The sequence below is a fragment of the Mauremys reevesii genome, linkage group 2 (genome assembly GCF_016161935.1).
Source record: "Mauremys reevesii isolate NIE-2019 linkage group 2, ASM1616193v1, whole genome shotgun sequence".
NCBI lineage: Eukaryota > Metazoa > Chordata > Testudines > Geoemydidae > Mauremys > Mauremys reevesii.
This window is the reverse complement of record NC_052624.1, coordinates 253,381,043-253,403,343: the sequence shown is the minus strand read 5'-3', so window position 1 is coordinate 253,403,343 and position 22,301 is coordinate 253,381,043. Positions and strand designations below refer to the sequence as shown.

General features: G+C 40.9%; 1 protein-coding gene across 2 annotated transcripts in view; it reads left to right on the top strand.

The window, feature by feature from the left end:
- The window catches only part of LRP12 (LDL receptor related protein 12), an 86,339-nt gene that overhangs the window by 33,074 nt on the left and 30,964 nt on the right, over window positions 1–22,301 (top strand). Inside the window, exons 2-3 of one of the 2 annotated variants that reach the window (XM_039526924.1) lie at window positions 6,931–6,987; window positions 20,635–20,770. In XM_039526924.1, coding sequence (XP_039382858.1) covers window positions 6,931–6,987; window positions 20,635–20,770 — 193 coding nt within the window. The remainder of the gene's footprint in view (window positions 1–6,930; window positions 6,988–20,634; window positions 20,771–22,301) is intronic. The other variant, XM_039526925.1, reaches the window with a different exon arrangement.

Here is a 22,301-nt window from a genome sequence, read left to right as displayed (position 1 = left end):
TCTGCCTCCAAGGTGACCTCAGTGTGCCTCATCTCTGCACTCTGTAAGTGTGTGTCCAAGTATTGCTCCTGAGGGCATTCTGTGCCAAAAAATTTAAAATTCTGCAAATTTTATTTGTCAAATAAATGTGGAGCCTCCAGCATAGCATTGGGGAGCAGAGGCCACTGGGTGCTCAGAGGTGGGAGATCACTGTGCAGCTTCCTCCTTCCCCCATACTAAACACAGACTCAGCAGTGAGGCTGCACCCAACCCTCACACAGCACCAGGACCTGGCCTGCCCCAGAAATACCCCAGGGCCCTGCCCCTCTATGTGGGCAGGCAGACTCAGCAAGGCAGGATCCAAGTGTGGAGGGCCTTAATGTGGGGGGATGCAGGTGATGTGGGTTGAGAGGATTCTGTGTGGGGCAATCTGGGTGTGGGCAGCTTAGTGGGGGATACAGGTGTGGGGAGGGGTCTGGAGTCACAGGGTCGTGTTGGGGGTTCTGGGTGCAACAGTAATAGGACTGTGCAGCGGGGGTTGAGGTGAACGTGGTTGGGTCTCAGCAGGGGGGTCTAGGTGTGGGGGGCTCAGTGGGGAGGTCCAGATGCTGCAGGAGTGGGGCTCAGTGGGATGGGGATCCAGGTGCAGCTGGTTGGGGCTCAGATCCGGGTACTTGTGGCTCATCAGGGTGGTCCAGGTGCAAGGAGGGGAGGTGTTCAGAGTGCAGGGGAGTGAGGCTTGGCAAGAGGACCTGGGTATGAGGGGGTCTGGATGCATGGGGGTTGGCCAGATGGGGGATCCCTGTACAAGGATCCCTCCCCCTGCAGCTGAGGAGTGATGGGCACAGGAAGTGGAGAGGGGAGGGGAGGGGCGCAGGAAGCAGGCAGGAAGGTTGGGCGAAGGGGGCGGGGCAGGGAGTTTGCAGAGCTTCCTGCAGCTGGGGGAGAAATCTGGGGGTGGGTCTGACATGGCCCCTGATGCTGTGCAGGGGAAGAGGAAGTCCCATCCTCCCCAGCCCAGCTGTGACTAGCAGCTGAGCCTGGCTCAAAGTTGGAGCCACCAGCTGGGTCTTCCACAGTCCCGCCTCTTGCCCCACAGTGATTTACCTCTCTGCTGGCAGCTCTGGGGACCTGAAACGTATTGCTAGGGAGGGTCAAATGACGGCTCTTGTGGCTTCCCATTGCTTCCCTGTTAGAAAGTCATTTTTCTGCAGAGAAGCAAACAAATCTCCGGGGGACATAAATTCTGTGCATGTGCAGTGACACAGAATTCCCGTAGGAGTAAAGTACTTGCATTTTATATCCTTTCATCAAAGGATTTTGAGGTGCTTTACAAGCATTAATGAATTAAACATCAAGCATCATAAACTTTCCATAGACTGGTATATCTACAGTCTGGTAGGTGGAGCCATTCTATTTACTGTGACTCCTCCCAACTTTACCCCCATCTCTTATCCTGACCTTTTTTTCCTACATGGTTCCATGCCTTTTGGAATTGGGTGAGGAAAATATCCCGAGTAGTAACTACTCCCTATTCTACATGGCTTTTTCCCCATATATTTGTTCCCTTCCAACACTTGGGGGTGGGGAGCATATGGGCTTTTTTGTTTCTTTGACTAGGCTGTTATGAAGTGACACTGCGTGCTTTCTTGCCTCCCTCCTCTCGCCCCCCCCCCCAATTTTCTGTCTGCTGGTAGGAAGAGTTTTATATATTTTTCTCTCTCTCTCTGAGCTGAGATGCTAAGGGACATAGAGAAACCAAATTAGAAAATAAAAAATCATCATTTTGGGGTTTCAAAGTAGCGGGAAATTAATCTTAATTGGTCAGCCAAAATTGGTGACCTAGTAAAAGTGATCACAACTGTGTTTTGAACCTTGGAAAATACTTTGAAGTAGTTGTTCTAAAACAGACTATATTCTAGTGGAGATTGTCCTGGTGCAGACTCTACTGTGTAGAACTTACTCGTTTTTCCGACTAACTGGCGGTTTTCATCGCAGCTGATGAATCACTACATTTGTTGAGAAACGAGTGTAGTAGACATTAATTCTCCCCTCCCCCCATTCTTGAAGTGAAAATCTTACTTAGAAATGGATTCAAAACTTAGGTTTACACATCATTACTACAAAGGATTTTAATCTAAAGTTAACATTTTTTCAATGCATGCTTATTCTAGCTTGAGATTTTTTTTAAAAAAAAGTTGGGTTGCTGTCTGGATCTGCACTTGTCCTTCAACTACATGTTTGGCCAAGGCTCGTTTTAGTTTTATTTCCTCTTAAACAGCTGCTTTTATATTACTTTAATGGAATTACAAAGGTCTGACCCATGTGTAAAATGTATTATGAACCACGTACACCAGAGATACCATGTATTCCTGGTCTGTCATCCAATCAGTTCTTTCAATTTTAGTAAGCTCCTCAAACAAGTTGTAGTAGAAAGGGAGCCAGAGACGTCAGCCCTTGTATCAGAGGCCCAGTGTGAGGCCTGAGGCCTGAACTAAAGTAGTGGTCACGCCTTCCTAATATAAAGCACAATTAGCAAGAGACAGGCTGTGAGCAGAAGTCAGGCTCTGCCTGCATGCATGCTCACAGAATTTGGCAAAAATAGGGCTGGTATTGCAGAACCACACACATTCTTGAGAAGTGCTTTGCACAGGACACTCATGCAAACATGTTCCTGAAGGGTGGTACCAGAACACCCTGATAACACATTCCCCAAAGATAAGAGGAACACATTGACCTCTGAAAGATAAGGTCAGGATGACAGTGTGATGGACAGATATGTTTTGATCAAACCAACATGTACAAGGTAGAGGGAAGTAGCTTACCATGTTAGAGGGTGGCAGCTAACCACGTCAGAGGGGAAATACGTAACTTGTTTGTATCGGTGTATAAAATGGAGTCTCAGAGGAATGTCTTTGGCTGGTCTAAGGGGCAGTGGAAAGTCCCACTTAGTTGGTCCATTGTGATGGGTATACATGTGGTCTCGTAGAGTCTACGGGATACTAGGACCTGTGCTTCGTTAACAATAAACCTGGCCGGGTGCTTTCGCTACTGAACGGGTCTGTGGTTATTGGGTAGTTCGGTTGGAACCTGCTGTACAGGCTATCTGGCCAGAGCCAGTGCAGCGCACAGAGAGAACACACACGCAGCCAACATCTGACGACACAGGTATTCTTCTAAGATGTGAATTTTCTTGAAAACAAACTCTACTCTGTGGCATGTAAGGTAAACGCGTAAAACACATACACCAAAACTTTCTTTAGCACATCAGAAAGAAACACTATTAATCAAAAATCTAAAATATCCAACTCCGTATAACTGGTTCAGGCAAATTTTACCTCTAGATTTGTGTTTCAGATTAAACATCTATTTTTAGATGGTGGTACTTTTAATTAATATTTTATTAGATTTAAAAGGGAGAGAACTTTGAGTGTATTTCTTTAAAATTGAAAAATAAAAAATGCTAAACATGAGAAACCTCATTGATCAAATAACTGCCCTTTTACTCAAATTCCATTTTAATTAATGTCTAGAATTTCAGGAATCTAAAAAGATGTTTAGTGTTCTAATTTTTAGTGAAAATTACCATTTTATTATCAAATATCTTGATTTTTGCAGTGGATTAACTTTATGGCAGAGCCATTCTGACATCGTAGTTAAGGTCAAATAAGGAACTCTGCTGAAAAGATTTAATTAAGCTTTTGGGAGTGATGAACCCTAAATGGCATCTGGTGTAAGTGTACACATTTTACTTAGTTCCTAATAAAAAGGAAGTATATAGTATCCTGGTCAGGTCCACAAGATTGGTATTTCGTATAATGTGTAAACGGGAATATGGCGAGGAAAATAATAGCAAAATACCTACCTTTTGAGTCCATTACTCAGACCCACTGGACAACTACATTTTCCCCCACTTCCAAATGAGATCCTGATCTTCCCTGTGTTGGTGTTTGGAGGGTGGCCTGTTAGATAAATGTGATCTCTGTTAATATCAGATGTTAGACTGGTGGGCTGAAGGACTCATTTAGAGTGGAAGATGTTAGAAAGGCGGCCCTGTTTTGGATATTAATTTAGTTTATGGTGTTTTCTCTTGAACCAGTGGTTCTCAGCCTGCAGCCCATGGGCGACTTGTGGCCCAATCAGCACACAGCTATGCCCCATGTGACATCCTCACGGCCATACAGGTAGTATCGGATGCGGCCCACATAACATACTGTGGACCGCATATAGGTTGAGAACCCTGAACTAACCTCATTACTTCCAATTTATGCCCTATTGTGTGGTCCTAACAAATCCTATCCATTCTTGGTGTGTACAGCTATTTTAAGGATTATACATTTCCACTTCTGTTTGTTCCTGACAGTCTAAGTAAGAAAGCTATTTATTGCTTAATCTTAAATCATTCTCACTACATTTTTTTAGAATTCTGTTGTTGTTCTCTAAATTCCTTCCAGCTTTTCAATAGCTTTTGATATTGTAGATGTGGTTTCATCAGAACTATTACCTTCTTAGTCTGTAATATCATGTTCCTGTATATTACTTTGGTTTTCTTCCTTTTTCAATCTCAGATTGGCAAGAGCCAGTACGCCGTGCTGGACTGAACCGGCTTCCCCGGTGGTGATTTAAAGTGCCTGGAGCCCCAGCCGCTGCAGGGAGCCCCGGGCCCTTTAAATCACTGCCGGATCTCCGGCAGCGGGGCTCGAGCAGGGATTTAAAAGGCCATGGGCTCCACATGAATTTGGATATAACGCGGTAAAGCAGCAGGGCGTGGGCGGCACTTTAAAGGGTCCACGGCTGCCCGCTGCTTTACCACATTATATCCGAATTCGTGTTATATCGGGGTAGAGGTGTAACATTATTTTAAAGCAAGAGTGCTGCTTACAGTACAGGCTCAGAAAAGCCAACTGTTATTGAAAACTTTAAAATAAATGAGGCGCAAGAATTTCTTGTAATGTGAATATCTAGATTTCCCGCTATGTAAAATGGAGGCAGCTTTAAATTTGATAGGTCATATAAGGCTATATTTTAACCTTTCTTGTAGCGTGGTCAATAAAGAATTAATTGCCGCAAAGAGTTCTGTGGCACCTTATAGACTAACAAATGTATCGGAGCATGAGCTTTCGTGGGTGAATACTCTTTGCCGCTTTTAAAGATCCAGACTAACACGGCTACTCCTCTGATACTTGACACCATTGAGAGAATTAATTGTGGGTTTAATTTTTGGATATGGGTATAGGTATTCCTTTCAATTTTGGAAATCCTATTTGTTTAACTGGACTGAAACTATTCATCATTAATGAAGTTTTTGAAAATTTCGAGAAAAATTTTGTTGGAATGTGGTTTCTTTAAAAAAACCCAAACACACTCAGTTTAGAGATCTTTGGATTTTGCTAGTGTTCCTTGAAAAATATTACAAATGTTATTAATCTATCAAAATCATATTGAAATTTCAGTATCCTTTTCAATAAAATTCACAAACCTTAGGGAAAAAAATGGAAAATGGATCCTTTTCAAATACTGAGAAATGGAAACAACTTAGAAATTGTCTTTTTTTCAGTGTTTTTTTTATCCCAGCTCTAGTTATTAATACATGATTTTTTAATACATGATTGTACAGTTTTCTTGGGAAGTGAGTGAAAGAATAGTCTCCATCTTTGGTGTTCCTTTGCTATCACACAGGAAACATTTTTTTTGTAACTCCTAAACACAGCTGTTGAGCACTGAGATGTGTTCTTGGCCATAGGCTTTCCAATTTGTGTTAGAATCTTCAGAAACACATACTTTCTCCTCATACTTTGTATTGTTACTTTATTATATATTTTCCAGTAGATGACTAGAAGAACCCTTCTGCCCATCTCTTCCCCTCCCCTTCCACTCCTCCCCCCAACATAGGTTCTGAATTAAGAACTCAGCCAGATCTTTTTGGTGTTGAGTCCTGTTTGTGGCTGCAAAACTTTTTTACTGGTTTGGTTCAAGCTATAGGTTCCTTTATCTGATCAGTGCACACCATTCATCAGAACAGCTGTCTTGCATGATCTGCAACTTCACATACGGTAAATGGGCTGCTTCATAGGCATGTTTGATTATTAGAAGGCTCCAAAAACAGTTGTAAAGGTTAAAAAAAATTGTAGCGGAAAGAAAGGGAGAGTGAAAGTTGATGTGCCACGGGGAGAAATGCACGAAGAAACAGAGGAGTAGAAACAAAAAAAAAAAAGTACATAAAATGGGATGAAATGAACAAATGCAAAAAAAACCAACATGGAGAGGAACAAATTCTATCGGAGAAACATTAACTTAAATTTGTAACATAATGTAGCAGAGCAGTGGCTGGCAATAAAAATATCCTTTTTTCTTGTCCCTTAGTTTTTAATACAGTTTTTTCATACAGTCTTTGCATGGCACATTTAATTTGCAGTGCACATTGGTGTCTAGTCACTGGTTAGATCGAAATTTATCTTCTTGGATAGATGAGCAGGCAGCATTCATTAGCAAAGTTATCTCTCATGGATGTCTTTGTTTGCATAGCAATTGCTTTCCTTTTTGTTTCTCTGTTTTAAAAAAAAAAAAAGGCTCATTAAAATAACTTCCCCTGAAAAACAAAACAATTGAAATAAAGTAAAAGTGTTGCAGGAAATCCAAATCCTTTTTTTAATGTACTGGAAGTTCTCAAAACCAAAAAACTTACCGGGTTCTCCCTCCCTAATTTTCCAGTTTATTCAACCACTCCATACAGACTGATAAAAGTGCTTTGTTTTCCTCATAATTGTACAATAGTTGTGTTTTTCTAATCTCTCTCAAAGGTGGTGTTGTAGAAGAAGCCTAGGATCTCAAATATTGAATATTAATCAAAGCAGCTCAGTTTTGTTCTTTCTCTTTTTTATAGAAGGGTATCTGAAGAATTTTTACAAATTTTATCTTGGAAATTAGTTTATTCATTATGTTTAATTTTAGGAAATGGTGCTCTTGCAGAACATTCTGAAAATGTGCATATTTCAGGAGTGTCAACTGGTAAGTCATTTTTTTGTAATGTTTAAATTTCATGCATGACTTAAATGGTAAATATTGAAAGCCACCTGGTATCTTAAGAAGAGATATTTGGCTATAAAAATTATTACTGCCTTTTGCAGCATGTAATAAGGAATGAAGCAACTGGAACATGGAAAAATTCTCATAAGATAAAATTGATACCTGCATGCTCATGAACAGATTATGCTTTTCTAAGTGGACTGCTTAATTATTTTTCCATACAAACATTGAACTAAGAGTAAAGTTGGTTTAAGTTGAATTGATATTTTCTTTCCATAGCAAAGTTTTGTGAAATGAAATTTATTGAAATGTAATTTTGGAGACACTTGCTATCAAAGAATAACAAATCCAGAAGTTATACATTTTGCTTGATTAGATTGACACAGTACCTGAAACTACTGTTCACTTGACTGCACAGTTTCTTTAATAAAAAAATAAAAAAAAGAAAAATTTGCAGCTCATGAAATTGAGGAACTGATAGATGCTGGTATAATACAGACCATAGTGTGGACAAGCAGTGCTAAAGGGTTGCTACACTCCTTTGCCAGTATACTATACCACAATCCTGCCTGCAGCCATCTAATTATTATAGTTCTTGGGTCTTTCCTGAGGAGTAACTACCATTCATGCTGAATTGTGTGTTTGTGGTGTGGACAAATGTCCACAAAGGACTAGGTGACTCTCAAGTAATCTTCATTCAATCTTCATAAAAGGCTAATAGATTGAAAAGCTGTCAGGTGGGCTGTGGGCAGAGTTTTGCATGGCTTATAAGTATATTTAAGATATTTGTACTCTAGAGAATTAAGCCACTGGTAAACATACAGATAAGATAACAGCTATGTAAGGACCAGTAGTGCAAATTGGCTGTTCGGGGTGCAGTTTTACCTTGCAACCATCTCTTCGCAGTACTGCACAGTTTCCATTACAGTGCCTTCTTGGTATCTATCCCACACTTTCTGGCACATCTGCCCAAAGCAGTGGGTGCAGTGTATGCACACCCCATCCTCCTTTGACGTAGAGTGGGGTTGTGGTGGCACCATGGTTACAGTCTACCAGACTGTCCTGGGACTCAAAACAGTGCAGCTCAATGGTAAGAGTCAAAGTGGCTGCCCTGGGGTTCAGGGCTACGCAGCCTAGTTGCCAGAGTCAATATAGCAGCCCTTGGGTGCAGGGCTGCACAGGGAAGTGGCCAGAGTCAGGGGCTGCCACCAGCTCTCTGGGGCAAGTACATTCATCACCCAGTCAGCCAAGTTCCAACCACAACACAACTGACTTTATATGGGTGGGAGATACCATTCACTCCGCCTCCCTGGGCCACTTCCTACTGTGGTTCTAGAAGCTATCGTCCAGTCTCTGGGTAGATCCCTGAAAGTCGAATTCCCACTAGTCAACTATAGGTAGCAGGTCTCCGGTCTGGTACCCGAGTTCTTTGGTTCCCACTGTCAGGGGCTGTAGCTATTCCTGGCCTGGAGTGTCCATTGAGCACGCTTCCTCATCAGTGGCCAGTCCAGACTGAGGTAAACTGCTCTCCTTTATACTAACACATTAGTTGGAGCATGCCTAGCAGGGTCTGAGGGACGGGACTTCCTCTGCCCATAGTACAGGATTAAACCTTTCTTGTCTAGTGTGGGGTATGCACACCCCATCACAAGTGGCTTATGGGAGACTTCAAAGAGCATTCTCAGAGCCTAGTAAAATTGAGGGTGAAGAGATCTAGCTCCTATAATCTCATGGGGAAACTCCCATTAGTTCCTGGGAACCAGCACCTTTTCCAAATTGTCTTTTGAGAATGGAGGCCAGGATGTAAACTCAGGTTTTGCTAAGTGAAAGAGTTTACAAAATTTGAAAACACTATTCCTTGGATTTGTTGTTGTTGTTTTTTTTTTTTATTGCGGTATAGTGTCATGTGATTAAACTTCTAATTTTATATGAAAATACACTTTTGTTTAGGTAAGTTTCTGATCAGTTGACCCTCTCCATCATACTACTTATTTTATTTCTATTGCTTGTCAGGTGATGACTTGTCAAGTTCAAATTATAGTAGACCTTTGCTGTCTGTCCTAGTGCTGCTGCATCATCATCAATTTCCTCAGAATTGGTGTGCAAAGTAGTAAAGTGCCATGCATGTTTACGGCAGACATTGTATTAATAATAAATAGCACAGATGTTTACAGCTCTTGTGTATAGTCATTGTTGAAAATGGGGTGGACCCAGCCTCACAAAATGTGAAATCTCATGCCACAATTTTTTGTTAACTTCCAGGAGAAGAAATCCAGGACCTCATCCCTTTTCTTCTTGTGACAACCTGCATCATGTGTCACAATTCAGGGGGAGAAAGCACCTGCTGCTACCCATTTTCATGTGTGGATGGGTAGAAAGTGGTGGAGTCTTGGGTCAGTCCCCTAACAATCTGACCAGCACAGCTGAGCCAATGCAGAGGGTGATCTGAGCTGTGCTAGGAAAAGGGAATAACACAACTGTCTCCGTGGTGTTAGTGCAGACTGTAAGGGTACGTCTACACTGCAATTAAAAACCCTCGTGTGCCAGCTGACTTGGGCTTGGGTTAAGGGGCTGTCTAATTGTGGGGTAGATGTTTGGGGCTAGGGTTGGAGCATGGGCTATCGGACTCTGTGAGACGGGAGGATCCCAGTGCTTGGGCTGCATGCTGAGCCCAAACATCTACCCCACAATTAGACAGCCCAAGTCAGCTGCATGGGCCAGCCAGGGATGTTTAATTGCAGTATAGACATATCCTAAGGCAGATGTGAGCAAACTATGGCTAGCCCCTGCTATCCTCCCTCCCCCGCAGTCTCAGCTCACTTGCTCCGCCACCGGCACAATGCTCTGGGTGGCAGGGCTGTGAGCTACTTGGGCTGTGGTGGCGGCGGCGGCGGCGGCGTGACCTGGCTTCAGCTGGGTGGCGCGGCTGTAGTGCCGCCAGCTACCGGTGCTCTAGGCAGCGCGGTAAGGGGGCATGGAGCAGGAGGGGTTGGATAAAGGGAAGGGGAGTTCAGGGTGGTGGTCGGGGGTGGGGGTGTAGATAGGGTTTGGAGGGGTTGGGGGGAACAGGGGGTTGAATGGGGTAGGGGTCCCAGGGGACAGACAGGAAGGAGGGGGTTGGATGGGATAGTCAGAGGCAGGGGTTCCAGGGGCAGTCAGGGGACAGGGATATGGGGTGGTTAGATGGGGTAGGAGTGCCAGAGGGGCTGTCAGGAATGAGAGGAGGGGTTGGATGGGACGGCGGAGGTCCAAGGGTGGTTAGAGGACAGGAAGCCGGGGGGGGGGGGGGATGGGGGGATGGGGCAGAGGTCCCAGAGGGGCTGTTCAGGGAACGGGGGGGTTGGATGGGGCAGGAGTCCCGGGGGGGGGGGGCATATAGGAGGTGGGGCCGGCCCACAACCCCCCTCCCTTAACCGGCCCTCCATACAATTTACAAAACCCGATGCAGCCCTCAGCCAAAAAGTTTGCCCGCCCCTGCTGTAAGGGGCTGCCAGCCCCTGAGGAGTAAGAGAGCAATATGGTTCTTAATTTTTGTAAATGTCAGTTTCCAAATATGTATATTCCCAGCTGGAAACAATAAATAAATAGTTTAATTTACCTATTACCTTCTTTCTCCTAAATGTGCATGATGGATATTTTTCATTGCGATTCTTTTTTTAGTTTCTTTGCCATTGACATGCTTTCTGCACATTAATCTCAGATTGTTTTGCAATATAATGTAATGATTAAATGGAAAAGGGTGGAGGTGAGTTAAAGAATAAGTTCTGAAGAGAAGAAAACTGCCCGTTGATCCATCTGTACCCTGTTTTGAAATGGTCCATGCCTTATACTGCAGATGCTTGAAGTATGCACTTAAATCAGCGAGGATAAGGACATACTGCACATGTACAATATCTGCCTTTCAAACAACTACGATTGTATTTTCAAAACTTCTCCCCCCAAATCTATTGTTCCTCATTGAGGATTACATACACCAGTGAGTCAAAACAAAGTAATTTTATTAGGAAATTTGAAAAAGTCAAAGCAGCTTCCTTAAAGCCAGAAAACTTGTTTAAAAACATTTGCAACCGGTGGACAAAGGCTTTTGCCCTTTGATCTTTTCAAATTCAACTTTAAACTTGACATTGGAAAAAAAAAAACAAGCATGAAACTTTTTTTCAGAAAGTTATGATTGAAGAGGGGTTTAGAATGAAATGGCTGTCTTGACTTATCTGTAGACTTCTGATGCTGGTATTCTAAAACCGTTACTAAGCCATGCTTTAATAGCATAAAATACCATGATCCCTGGTGTTTTTGTTATAACAGGTTATGTATGTCAGACTAGCACTTGCTCCTTAATATAAATGAGCATAGCTCTTTCAGCATAGTATTAAAAGAATCATATTGTGTTCTTGTATGAGCATTTTTTTTGCGTGTCAGCGGCCATTAGTGTAACCAGTGTTTGGACCTTCAAAAATATCCAGGTGGGGGAGAGAAGTGCCAGTCTGGAATTCTTCAAGGGGCATTTCTTCAGTAAATAACACCTTTGGTAAATAAGTACTTACTGAAAGACTGGGGAGTGTTTTTTTTTCAGTATTTCAACTTGTTCATATGCTGCCTTTGAAAATTTATTTTGTACAATATAGTTAATATTGCTATCTTATTCCCTGAGTGATGACTCAGTTCCTCCCTCACCCCATTTGTGTGAGTCGTTCACATGGCAACATGAAAGAAATATATTTTTTAAATTATAAATGTCATTATAGAAACACACAAATAGGAAAGGGGTAGATGTAGTCCCTACAAAATTCCGTACAATTTTTTTTTAAATTGTCTAGATTGCAAGCTGATAATGATCAGAGGGGTAGCCATGTTAGTCTGGATCTGTAAAAGCGGCAAAGAGTTCTGTGGCACCTTATAGACTAACAAACGTATTGGAGCTTTCGTGGGTGAATACTCACTCAGTCAGATGCATGTGATGCAAGCTGATAATGGTGACCCTTTACAGACCTGATACCTCAGTTTCCCCAGAAACCAACCCAGGGTTACGCTTGTATTGGTTTTATTAAATGCCGCTATCAGATTAAACAGAAAAGGGAACTTATTCATGCACGCACACATTCATTACATTCATACTCTCATGCTCCCACACACTCACACAGGCGGAGAGTTACCGGAGACAGCAGAGGAAGCTGAGAAGCCAAAGCATAGTAGATCTGGTGTGTCCGTCTGCAATCATGAATAGCGAGCAGGTCAAGAAGCCGGGGGCTTGTGTGCATGCCTTCTTCCTTTTATTGGAACTGGGCGGCTCCTGTCACATACACCGAGTTTCTCTTCTGTGTCCGTCACCGAGAAGCATTCCCAGGCCTCGTTCCTTTCATGCATACCAGGTTCTTCTTTTCTTTACAGTACCCCATGATTGCCTTCTCAGGGCAGATTACATCTGACACACCTGGCTCCAGGCTCTTTTCTCCTTGCAGTTCCTCTCCACCCAGTCCCACACACTCCATTGTTCACACTCTCTCTGATTGCCTGATGGAATATTGCAAAGCTTGGAGGTTTATACAAGTGGTAACTGAAAAGGTTACAAAGCTTGCAAAAGTTACAAAATTTAAAAGGATATGCTAACAATAACTAAAGTTACAAAGTTTGCAAAAGGTTACAGAACTTAATGATCATACTAGCGATGATTGAAAAGTTACAAATTTTACTATCTCATTCTACAGGATTGAGCGAAGGTTTTACATAACAGGACCCATCTTTATTGTGAAATTGAATTTACTTCATCGTTTTTACAAAACCCAAATAATCTCAACTTGTACAGTTTTAACACCTCTCTGTATTGGTGTTTTTTTAAAAAAAGTGGTGTTGTTTTTTAAATCACACTCAATGTGCCTTGTTTATAAGCATTGTTTGAGAACATTGTCAGTTTTGCAGTGCAGATGGTGGCCAGTGTTTTAGCTGTCTCCTCCAGCATTTCAGCTGAAGTTTTTTCAGCCTGTTCTAGAGGCTGGTAAAGATCTTCCTAAAGACACTTTTCTGGCTCCTTTCCCCCTTTAACAATCCTATTAAATCTGAGTCAACAATTTCTGATGATTCGTCCCCCCCCCCCCCCCAAAAAAAAACAACAACAACGGGGGGGGGGCGGGGGCACTGAAATCCTCCCAATTTTTTACTTGAACTCTACCACAGTCTTGGTCCTTTGTTCTGTTTTTGCTATAAAACACTTTAAATCCCTTCACATTTCTTACTCAGCTGCATCCATAGCCTTACTGTGTCTAGTATAATACAAACGTATTTGATCTTCTCCTGGTTCACACTTGTAGCTAATACTTTTATCTTTTTAACTAAACTCCTTCTATTATTATAAAGATAAATCCATAATCTGCTATCCCTTGCTCTTGTGATATCTGTTTTCCCTGAAATGTTGCTCATTGTTACATCAGGTAAGTTTACTTCTCTAGTTCTTGCTAGGTAAGTTTAGCTTTGTTTTTCTTTACTATTTTGATATTGGTTCTTGGAAAGCTAATGTATCATGATGTTTCCAGGAACTCTTTCTTTGCTTCTCTTCTTCGTTCACCCCAGGCACTCTACTAATGGTTTAAAGTGATGTTTCCTGACCTGGGGAGATGGTAGACTTCTATGGATTGGGGGTGTGGGGGAGGCATGGAGCAGAGGATGCTGGTTGTGGAAATGGGGAAAGCTGCTTGACCCTATTATGTGTTCTTAAAGCTAGCCATAGCAGTAGTCCATATGTGCAGGGATGCAGACTATGGCAGCAGCCCATCCTATCCAGCTTGTCTTACAGCAAATTACTTCAGTCATCAGAGCACATTGTGGTCCGTGGGGCACCTTCAACCTAAGCAGAAGGTAGCCTTATATTTACAAGAAGGGCGGGGGAGGAACAGCAGGAGATAAATGACAGGAAAAATGAAAGGTGGTAGTAAAGGTGCTAGGGGTGGTGGGGTGGAAGACAGCCATCTACTAATGGGTTATAAGGAAGGGAAACTACACACAAATGTTGGGAACCACTGGGATAAGGGAACCTGAAAAAAGCTATCCAACTTCCATGGCAATGTATCAACAGCTATATGGGACAAGTGTAACCTCATGCGCTTACATATATTTTATAATATATTGCCCCCTCTAACCATGACCTAATACAGTTGCCAGTATCTCTCCTTTTCTTGTCCCGTATCTTGCTCAGCTCATTCCCTCCTGCAGTTTTTTTTCCTTAATTCACACAAATGCCCAGAAAGCTGGTTCCTTTTCCTATAATCCTAAACCCTTGTTTTTTTTACCATCCTTTAAGCCACACAGTCACTTACTTAAAGGGGGGCAGTGTCAACCTGAAAATTGCATTTGTACGAAAACTTTGTGTCCAGTGTAGTTACAAATAACATCTAAAGTCATCTAAAACTGAAAAGCTGTTATGGGAAAAAAATATTCCCTCTTACCAATTTATTTTCTGCACTGTGTGTACTAAGTGTAACTGTTTTGTTAATTCAGTTACACTTCTTTACTTCACTCTCATTCACATGTTCATAGCCACATAAAGAGGTGTTCAGGGCTTGTCTATATCTGGAGTTATTCAGTAACAGCTGTTGCTTTTTAAATTCTCACACTGCCTTAATCCAAATTAACTTTGAAGTGTGGATAAATGAAGTAATGCTCTTCCACAGATCCTGCTCTTGGGTAACTACCATTAGCAGCAGTCATAGATGCTCACAGAAAAGGGGATGAGGAGCAGGAAAGATCCAGTCTGTCTGTTATAGGAGCTCTTGTAAAGACCCTTATTGTCCTCACCAAGGCCGCAGTAAAGGATTTATTAAAATATTTTCTTTAAGAGAATTTAATATGCCTATTTTTTCTACCCAAAAGTATAATATTTAGAATTTAGTTATTTGCGTTTAAAAAAGAGCGCGTCTTTGATGTTCCTGCCATTTAATATCTATCTTTGGTACAGTAGCTGCCCTTAAAATTGTGTATCACTTTGAAAAATTCTTTTTTCCCTTAGTGAAATTCTCCATTGTAAGAAGAGATTTTTATAATCTTTATTCCCTTTCAGAATGGTAGGGTTTGGGTTTTTTTTGAAGCACACCCATTGTACAGTTAATAATCCTGACTTCACAGCCCTCTCTGCTGCTTTGAAAGTTTTGTTTACATTTGTTCTTGAGAATAGATTCATGGATCTATTCAGAGATTCCGAAGCTGGAAAGGGGGGACCATTGTGATAATCTCATCTGATCTTCTGTATAATGCAGGCTCCCTAGAACTCCCCCCAAATCATTCCTAGAGCATATGTTTTAGGAAAAACATCGAATTTGGTTTTAAAATTGCCAGTGATGTGGAATCCACCACAACCCTTGGTCAATTGTTCCAATGGTTAATTACCCTGTTAAAAATGTAAGCTGTATTTCTAGTCTAAATTTGTCTAGCTTCAGCCATTGGATCTTGTTAAACCTTGATTGAAGGTCCCGATATCCAGCATTTGTCCCTCATATAGATTGAGCTCTTTAAGTCTACCGCTATAAGGTATGTTTTCCAATTCTTAAATTATTCTAATGGTTTTTTTATCTGAATCCGCTCCATTTTATCAATATCCTTCTTGAATTGTGGATACCAGAACTGGACACAGTATTCTAGCAGCAGTCTCATCAGTGCAAAATGTAGAGAACATTAGTAAAGAACAGAATCATCATACACCCAGCTGAACATGATTTGTTGGGGAAAGAGTCAACATGACTTTTGTAAAAGGAAAGTATGCTTCACCAATCTATTAGAATTCTTTGAGGGGTCAACAAACGTGGACAAGGGGTATAGTGTACCTGGACTTTCATAAATCAGTTGACAAGATCCCACCCAAAGACTCTTAAGCAAAGTAAGCAGTCCTGGGATAAGGGAAGATTCTCTCATGGATCAGTAACTGGGTAAAAGAGAAGAAACAGAGGGTAGGAATAAATGATAGTTTTCACAGTGGAGAGGGATAACAAGCTGTGTTCCCCAAGGATCTGTACCAGGGCCATTGCTGTTCAAGGTACATTCATAAATGATCTGGAAAAAGGTGAACAGTGAGGTGGCGAAGTTTTGCAGACAAAATTACTCAAGATAGTTAAGTCCAAAGCAAACTATGAAGAATTACAAAGGGATCTCACCAAATTGGGTGACTAGGCAACAAATTAGCAGATGAAATTCTGTATTGATAAATGCAAAGTAATACATAAGCCCAACTATATATACAAAATGATGGGCTCTAAATTAACTGTAACCACTCAAGAAAGAAAGCATAGGATCATTATGGCTTGTTCTCCAAAAACATCTGCTCAATGTTCAGTGGCAGTCAAGAAAACTAAGAGAATGTTAGGAACCATTAGGAAAAGGATAGATAATATAATGCTATTATATAAAGCCATGATACACTCACTCCTTCAATACTGCATTCAGTTCTGGTCACCCCATCTGAAAAAAAACCCACTTAAAATGGGAAAAGGTACAGAAAAGGGGAACAAAAATAATTAAGGGTATGGAACAGTTTCCATATGAGGAGAGGGTAAAAAGACTGGGACTGTTCATCTTGGAAAAGAGAGGACTAAGGGGAGATATGAGAGGTTTATAAAATCATGAATGGTGTGGAGAAAGTAAATAAGGAAGTCTTTACCCCCTCACATAACACAATAAACAGCCAATTAAATTAATAGAAAGCAGGTTTAAAACAAACAAAAGGAAGTACTTCACACAACACAGTCAACCTGTGGAACTTGTCGAAGGTCAAAAGTATAAGTGGGTTTTAAAAAATAATTGGATAAGTTCATGGAGGATATGTCTATCAATAGTTATTAGCCAAGATGGTCAGGGACACAGCTGCATACTCTGATATCCTTAAGGATATGTCTACACTGCAGTTAGACTCCCGCAGCTGGTCTGTGCCAGCTGACTTTGGCTGAGGGATGGTTTAATTCCAGTGTAAACATTCAGGCTTGGGCTGGAGCCTTGGCTCTAGGACCCTCCCACCTCTCAGGGTCCTGGAGCCCAGCCTCAAGCCCAAACATTTACACTGTTGTTAAACAGCCCTTTAGCATGAGCCATGGGTTTTTAATTGCAATGTAGACATACCCTAAGCCTTTGACTGCCAGATGCTGGGACTGGGCGACATAGGATGAATCACTCAATTATTGCTCTGTTCTGTTCATTCGCTCTGATTAATTTGGCATTGGCCACTGTCAGAAGACAGGATGCTGGACTAGGTGGACTGTTGCTCTTGACCTAGTATGGCCATTCATATGTTTTAATTGAGATTCCCCTCTTTATGCATCCAAGATCACATTAATCCCTACCAAATTCACAGTCCATTTTGTTCAATTTCACGTTCATAGGATTTTAAAAATCATAAATTTCATTATTTCATCTATTTAAATCTGAAATTTCATGGTGTTGTAATTGTAGGACTTGTGATCCAAAAAGGAGCTCTGTGTGTGGGGGAGGGAGGTCGCAAGGTTACTATGTGCGGGGGGGTGTTTACAGTTCTGTTACCCTTACTTTTGCACTGCTGCTGGCGGCGGCACTGCCTTAAGGGCTGGATAGTTGGAAAGTAGCAGCTGCTGGCTGGGAGCCGCCACTCTCCAACTGCCCAGCTCTGAAAGCAGCAACACAGAAGCAAGCGTGGCATGGTATGGTATTGTCACCCTTACTTCTACACTGCTGCTAATGGGGTGCTGCCTTCAGAGCTGGGCACCCGGCCAACGGCTGCTGCTTTCCGGTTGCTCAGCTCTGAAGACAGCACAGAAGTAAGGGTGGCAATACAGTGGCCCCTTAAAATAACCTTACAAACCCCCCCCCCCCTTTGCACCTCTCTTGGGTCAGGACCCTCAATTTGAGAAACACAGGTCTTTCCCATGAAATCTGTGTTGTATAGGGAAGAGCACATAAAACCAGATTTCATGTCCATGACGTGTTTTCCATGGCCGTGAATTTGGTAGGGCCCTACTCATGCACAGTAGTCATAACATGCTTCAATGTACATGCTTTTAAGGCATTGAAACAATATTTTGCCATGTTACAAGGCCTTATACTAATACTGGTCTGTGGAATTTGTTGGTTATATAGCTAATAAATACTGCAACTTTCTTACCGATAATACTAAACTAATTTTCATGTAGATGTGTTTTTTGTTTTTTTTAAACTTGCATAACAAGTGAAAATTGTTTTTGGTGCCATCATTTGCACAGATGACTTACTGTTACAATTTAATTTCTTTAGCAAATGGCTGGGAGAGGTTGATTGTGGGTGGTTGGAGTTTGGTACGGGGGAACATTGTATCGCAAATGGGAAGAGGTTGTAAGACTTAGTTTCTTAGATCTACAGCTATTGCCTGTTTTTTGGGACAACCTTTTCTTAATGAATGTCTTAGTACATCTTGTAATGAATGTAGGGTTTTAGAAAGTTCAGCTTCATAAATTTGATGACAGATGTTTTGGTGGCTATTTTGAGGTTCTAATAGTGTTTCACTTGCCCTGATATTATATATGTAAGCAAATTTAAATGTTTCTTGAAATGCATTATATAGCAAAGTTTTATATGTCAGGTTGGAAACATGCAAAACCAGATGGATTTTCTAATTGTGTGTATTTCACTTGAAATATACTACTTTTAGTTAAGATCTGTATTTTGTCAACAATGAAGTACTTGTCAAGAATAACGTTTCATTTAAAATGCTTTAGATGCATTTTTTATATCTTACTCTGTGGTTTTTTGTTCGTGTTAATAGGATATTCAAGGAAAATAGTAAACTTATAAAAAATTTTCTTGCTATTCATTGAGTCTGATTCTTGTCAGTAACATGAGTATCGAACACAAACTGTGTGTATTTCAGTGTTAGCACATGGAATGTTAACTGCATTTCTAAAGTATAATGGGGTAAGAGCACCACCTATGGGGTTTACTGGAAACTAAACCAATTAACTTTTACTAAGTGAACAATTTATTGAATAATGAATAAAAAAAATTTCTTTATTTTGATATTTGCTTTTTTCACCAATCTTATAATGTGTACCATAAGTATGGCACCTCTATATAACTCATCTATTTAATTATAAACCTCTAGTGTGTGGGAATATATGGGGTGAAATTATAGTAATATTGCCAATCCCAAACATTCAAAAAACAAAAAATTGTCTGAAAAATTGAGAGATTTTAAGAGTAATAAATTCTCCATGTGCCTTCTGCTTTTTGAACCAGCTCTGCATCCAGGAGAATAATGAACCGTTGAAAATGAAAGCCGAGGTTCTGGAATGCTCAAATGGCTTTGTCTAGGGCTTAAAGAAAAAACAGTGTAGCAAGATTTGCAATAACATTGCAAAAGTTAGCAAAATTGGTATAGAGAAAAATACGACTAAATTATGGGGTATAATTAAAACGGATCACAATATGTGGATTTGAGAAGGAATTTCCTCCCAGGTCTGGTTGGCAGTGTTCTTGTGTGTGTGTTCTCTCCCCCTCCCCCCCGCCCCAAACCTTCCTCTGCAGTTTGTGGGTCAGATTGCTCACCAGGATTATCAAACTTAATCATTTCTCTGCCATCACAGTGGCCTCAAGCATTGGTGCACTTCAGTCCCCTCTATTCTCTGTCTATGGCACTTAATAGTCTTATCTCCTATGGGCTGTAATATTTTGGCCTAATTTCATTTGTTGGGTTTCGTGTGTGTTACTGATATGTGATATATAGGCTGTCAGACTGGATGATCTGGTGAACCCTTCCAACCTTAAACGCTGACTCTAATATTGAGCACAATCAGTACTTTGCTTTCAAAGCACTTGCTATCATGAGGAAAATTCACCGCTGTGCAGACTACTTAAATTCAACTTACTCCTCAAAATATGGTTTAATTGGTGGACAGGCTTTGTGCTGGCTCTCCACACAAAGGTGAATTTCAGCTATTTATTAATTTTTTTTTCATTATTGCACTCTTTCCTAATACACCTATCAGCATGTGTCTGAGTACCATAGTTTAATTTTACTGAAAGAATGCATTACCAAATTACTGTATACCTCATTTTAGCCAGTATTGCTTTCTTAAAGCATACCCCATGCACATCAGGAGACAGATTTTCGGGGATGTTCTAGTTCTCATATTGAAGAGAAACTCTGAGCAAAGGAGGGAGGAGTGTGGTGGTGTGCTTTTAAAAAGGGTTGAGTAGACTCTTTCCAATCTTTTAGTGCGAATTTGAGAAAATGGCATACTCTGCACCAAAGTCCCCTATAGGGGTAATCCAAGTAACAACCGTTACCAGCTAGATAGTGATATCCCCATTTTACAGATGGGGAAATGCAGGCATATGTTGCTTGTAGCAAGACCAAGGGCATGGAGGAAGTTTGCCAATGTTGGGATTAATAGTTGAGCATGCACTGGAAGTCAAAAATGCTTAATGTCAGGAAACACCTCTTTCTGAATAAGTATTCTGACCTATGCCCTTCATGGGCCATACTGGTTGTTGTTGTTATCCAGACTTAATGTCATTGCTTTCTACTGATACAATGATTTTAATCTGTGACAGTAGAATTTTTTTATTTTATTTTCTGGTAAACCTTGATTCATTTTGTTTTGCCAGTTTTTGAAATGTGTAGTTAGTCAAATTGCTTTCAATATCTTTCAGCTTGTGGAGATAGTCCAGAACAAATTAGAGCACCAAGTGGGGTAATCACGAGTCCAGGCTGGCCTTTTGAATATCCTGCCAAAATCAACTGTAGCTGGTATATCCGTGCAAACCCAGGGGAAATCATCACTATAAGGTAATTTTGCTGTTGTACCACCCTGGTGTATTGAATAGTCATTAATTGCATATTGCTAACTATGGATTACATATTTCTCAGCCTCCTCTATTCAAAATTTGATACTTGTACTGTTAACCCCAAGATCTGTCTTAATATTTTTCTACAGCTATTTTACGTCTACTTTGGCTTGTAGCATTTGTCACCTGGGCCCAATTCTGCAATCTCAATGTTCTCAAAGGCCCAGATTTTCAAGAGTGCAGTACCTAGCAGCTACCATTGAAAGCAGGGACTACTGAATGCTGAGTTGTTTTTAAAAATTTGGTCACGTAATTTAGATACATGAATGGGATCTTAGTTTTTCTGAAGACCTGAAACATGGCTCAAGGTCTGGGTCTTGGCACTTCAGAAAGTCTGATGAAAAATTCTCATAGAAAGTGGGTAGGAGTTTTGGATGTACAAGTAACAGTTATTCAGGGTTTATGTAAGTAGAGCCCTGCAAATCCACAAATAGCCACTTTATATCCTCAGGTATCCAGATGCGGATATCCACGGATCATTTTCGCGGATTGCAGATCAGATGCAAATACAAATTTTGTATCCGCGCAGGGCTCTATATGTAAATGCTCAAAAGAAGGAATAAACAGAATGCTAATTTTATAAATGTCAAATAGAATGCCTGCATTCAGTGGTAAGTTATAATGGAAAACTTGATCGTTTTAATGTAGTCATTGGTGCTGAAGAGACAGAGTTGCTGCAGCTTTTCCATTAAAAATTTCTTTTGGCTTAGTCTTTTTAAACCAAAGTTCATAAAAGTGGTCATGATTTCTTACTACTTCAATTTGCTTTTAATTTCTCTGTAGCACTACACTCCATCTGTTTTGTCAAGGTTTTTTTAAAGGTACATGGGAAATTCCAGAATGCTGCAATGTTGATAGATTTCATCTTATAGAAATCTAAAATAATCACAGGCAACCGTTACAAATTGTCAAGGTTTACTTTTATTTTTTTGGTATCTATTTCATATACCTTGTACATTTATAGAGGAAATAATGTCCTGTCTTCTATACCATATATTCAGGTACTTCTCTGTTCACACCCTCCCTACCCCTCCATAATTTCCAGGGAAATCAAAATTTGTTTTAACGTCAAGTTACAAGTTAGAACTGGGACTGTATACAGTCCACAGTGCTGATTATGAAACTGCTTTAGCTGCAGATTTTGTTTGTTCCCAGTGCAGACTTGCTGACCCAGGAAGAAAGGAGGGTTCTATCAAAATAAACACTTGGCTAAGAATGTAGTCTTTTTTTAAAATTGTTTCAGTTCAGAGCTTTTATTTCTACCCAAATCTTTTTTTACAGTGCCATGCCATGAAATTGCAGGGTACAGTGGATGCAACTGTTCAACCACAAAAATGTTTCCTAAAATCTTTATTCTAAGCTAGGTTTATAAGATTTGTTAGACATCAGTGCTAGCTTTCTTCTATCAATGTACTGCGTTTTATTAGCCATGCCATTTCCGGTCTAGTGCTTTGTTCTCTGCACTGGCCTAC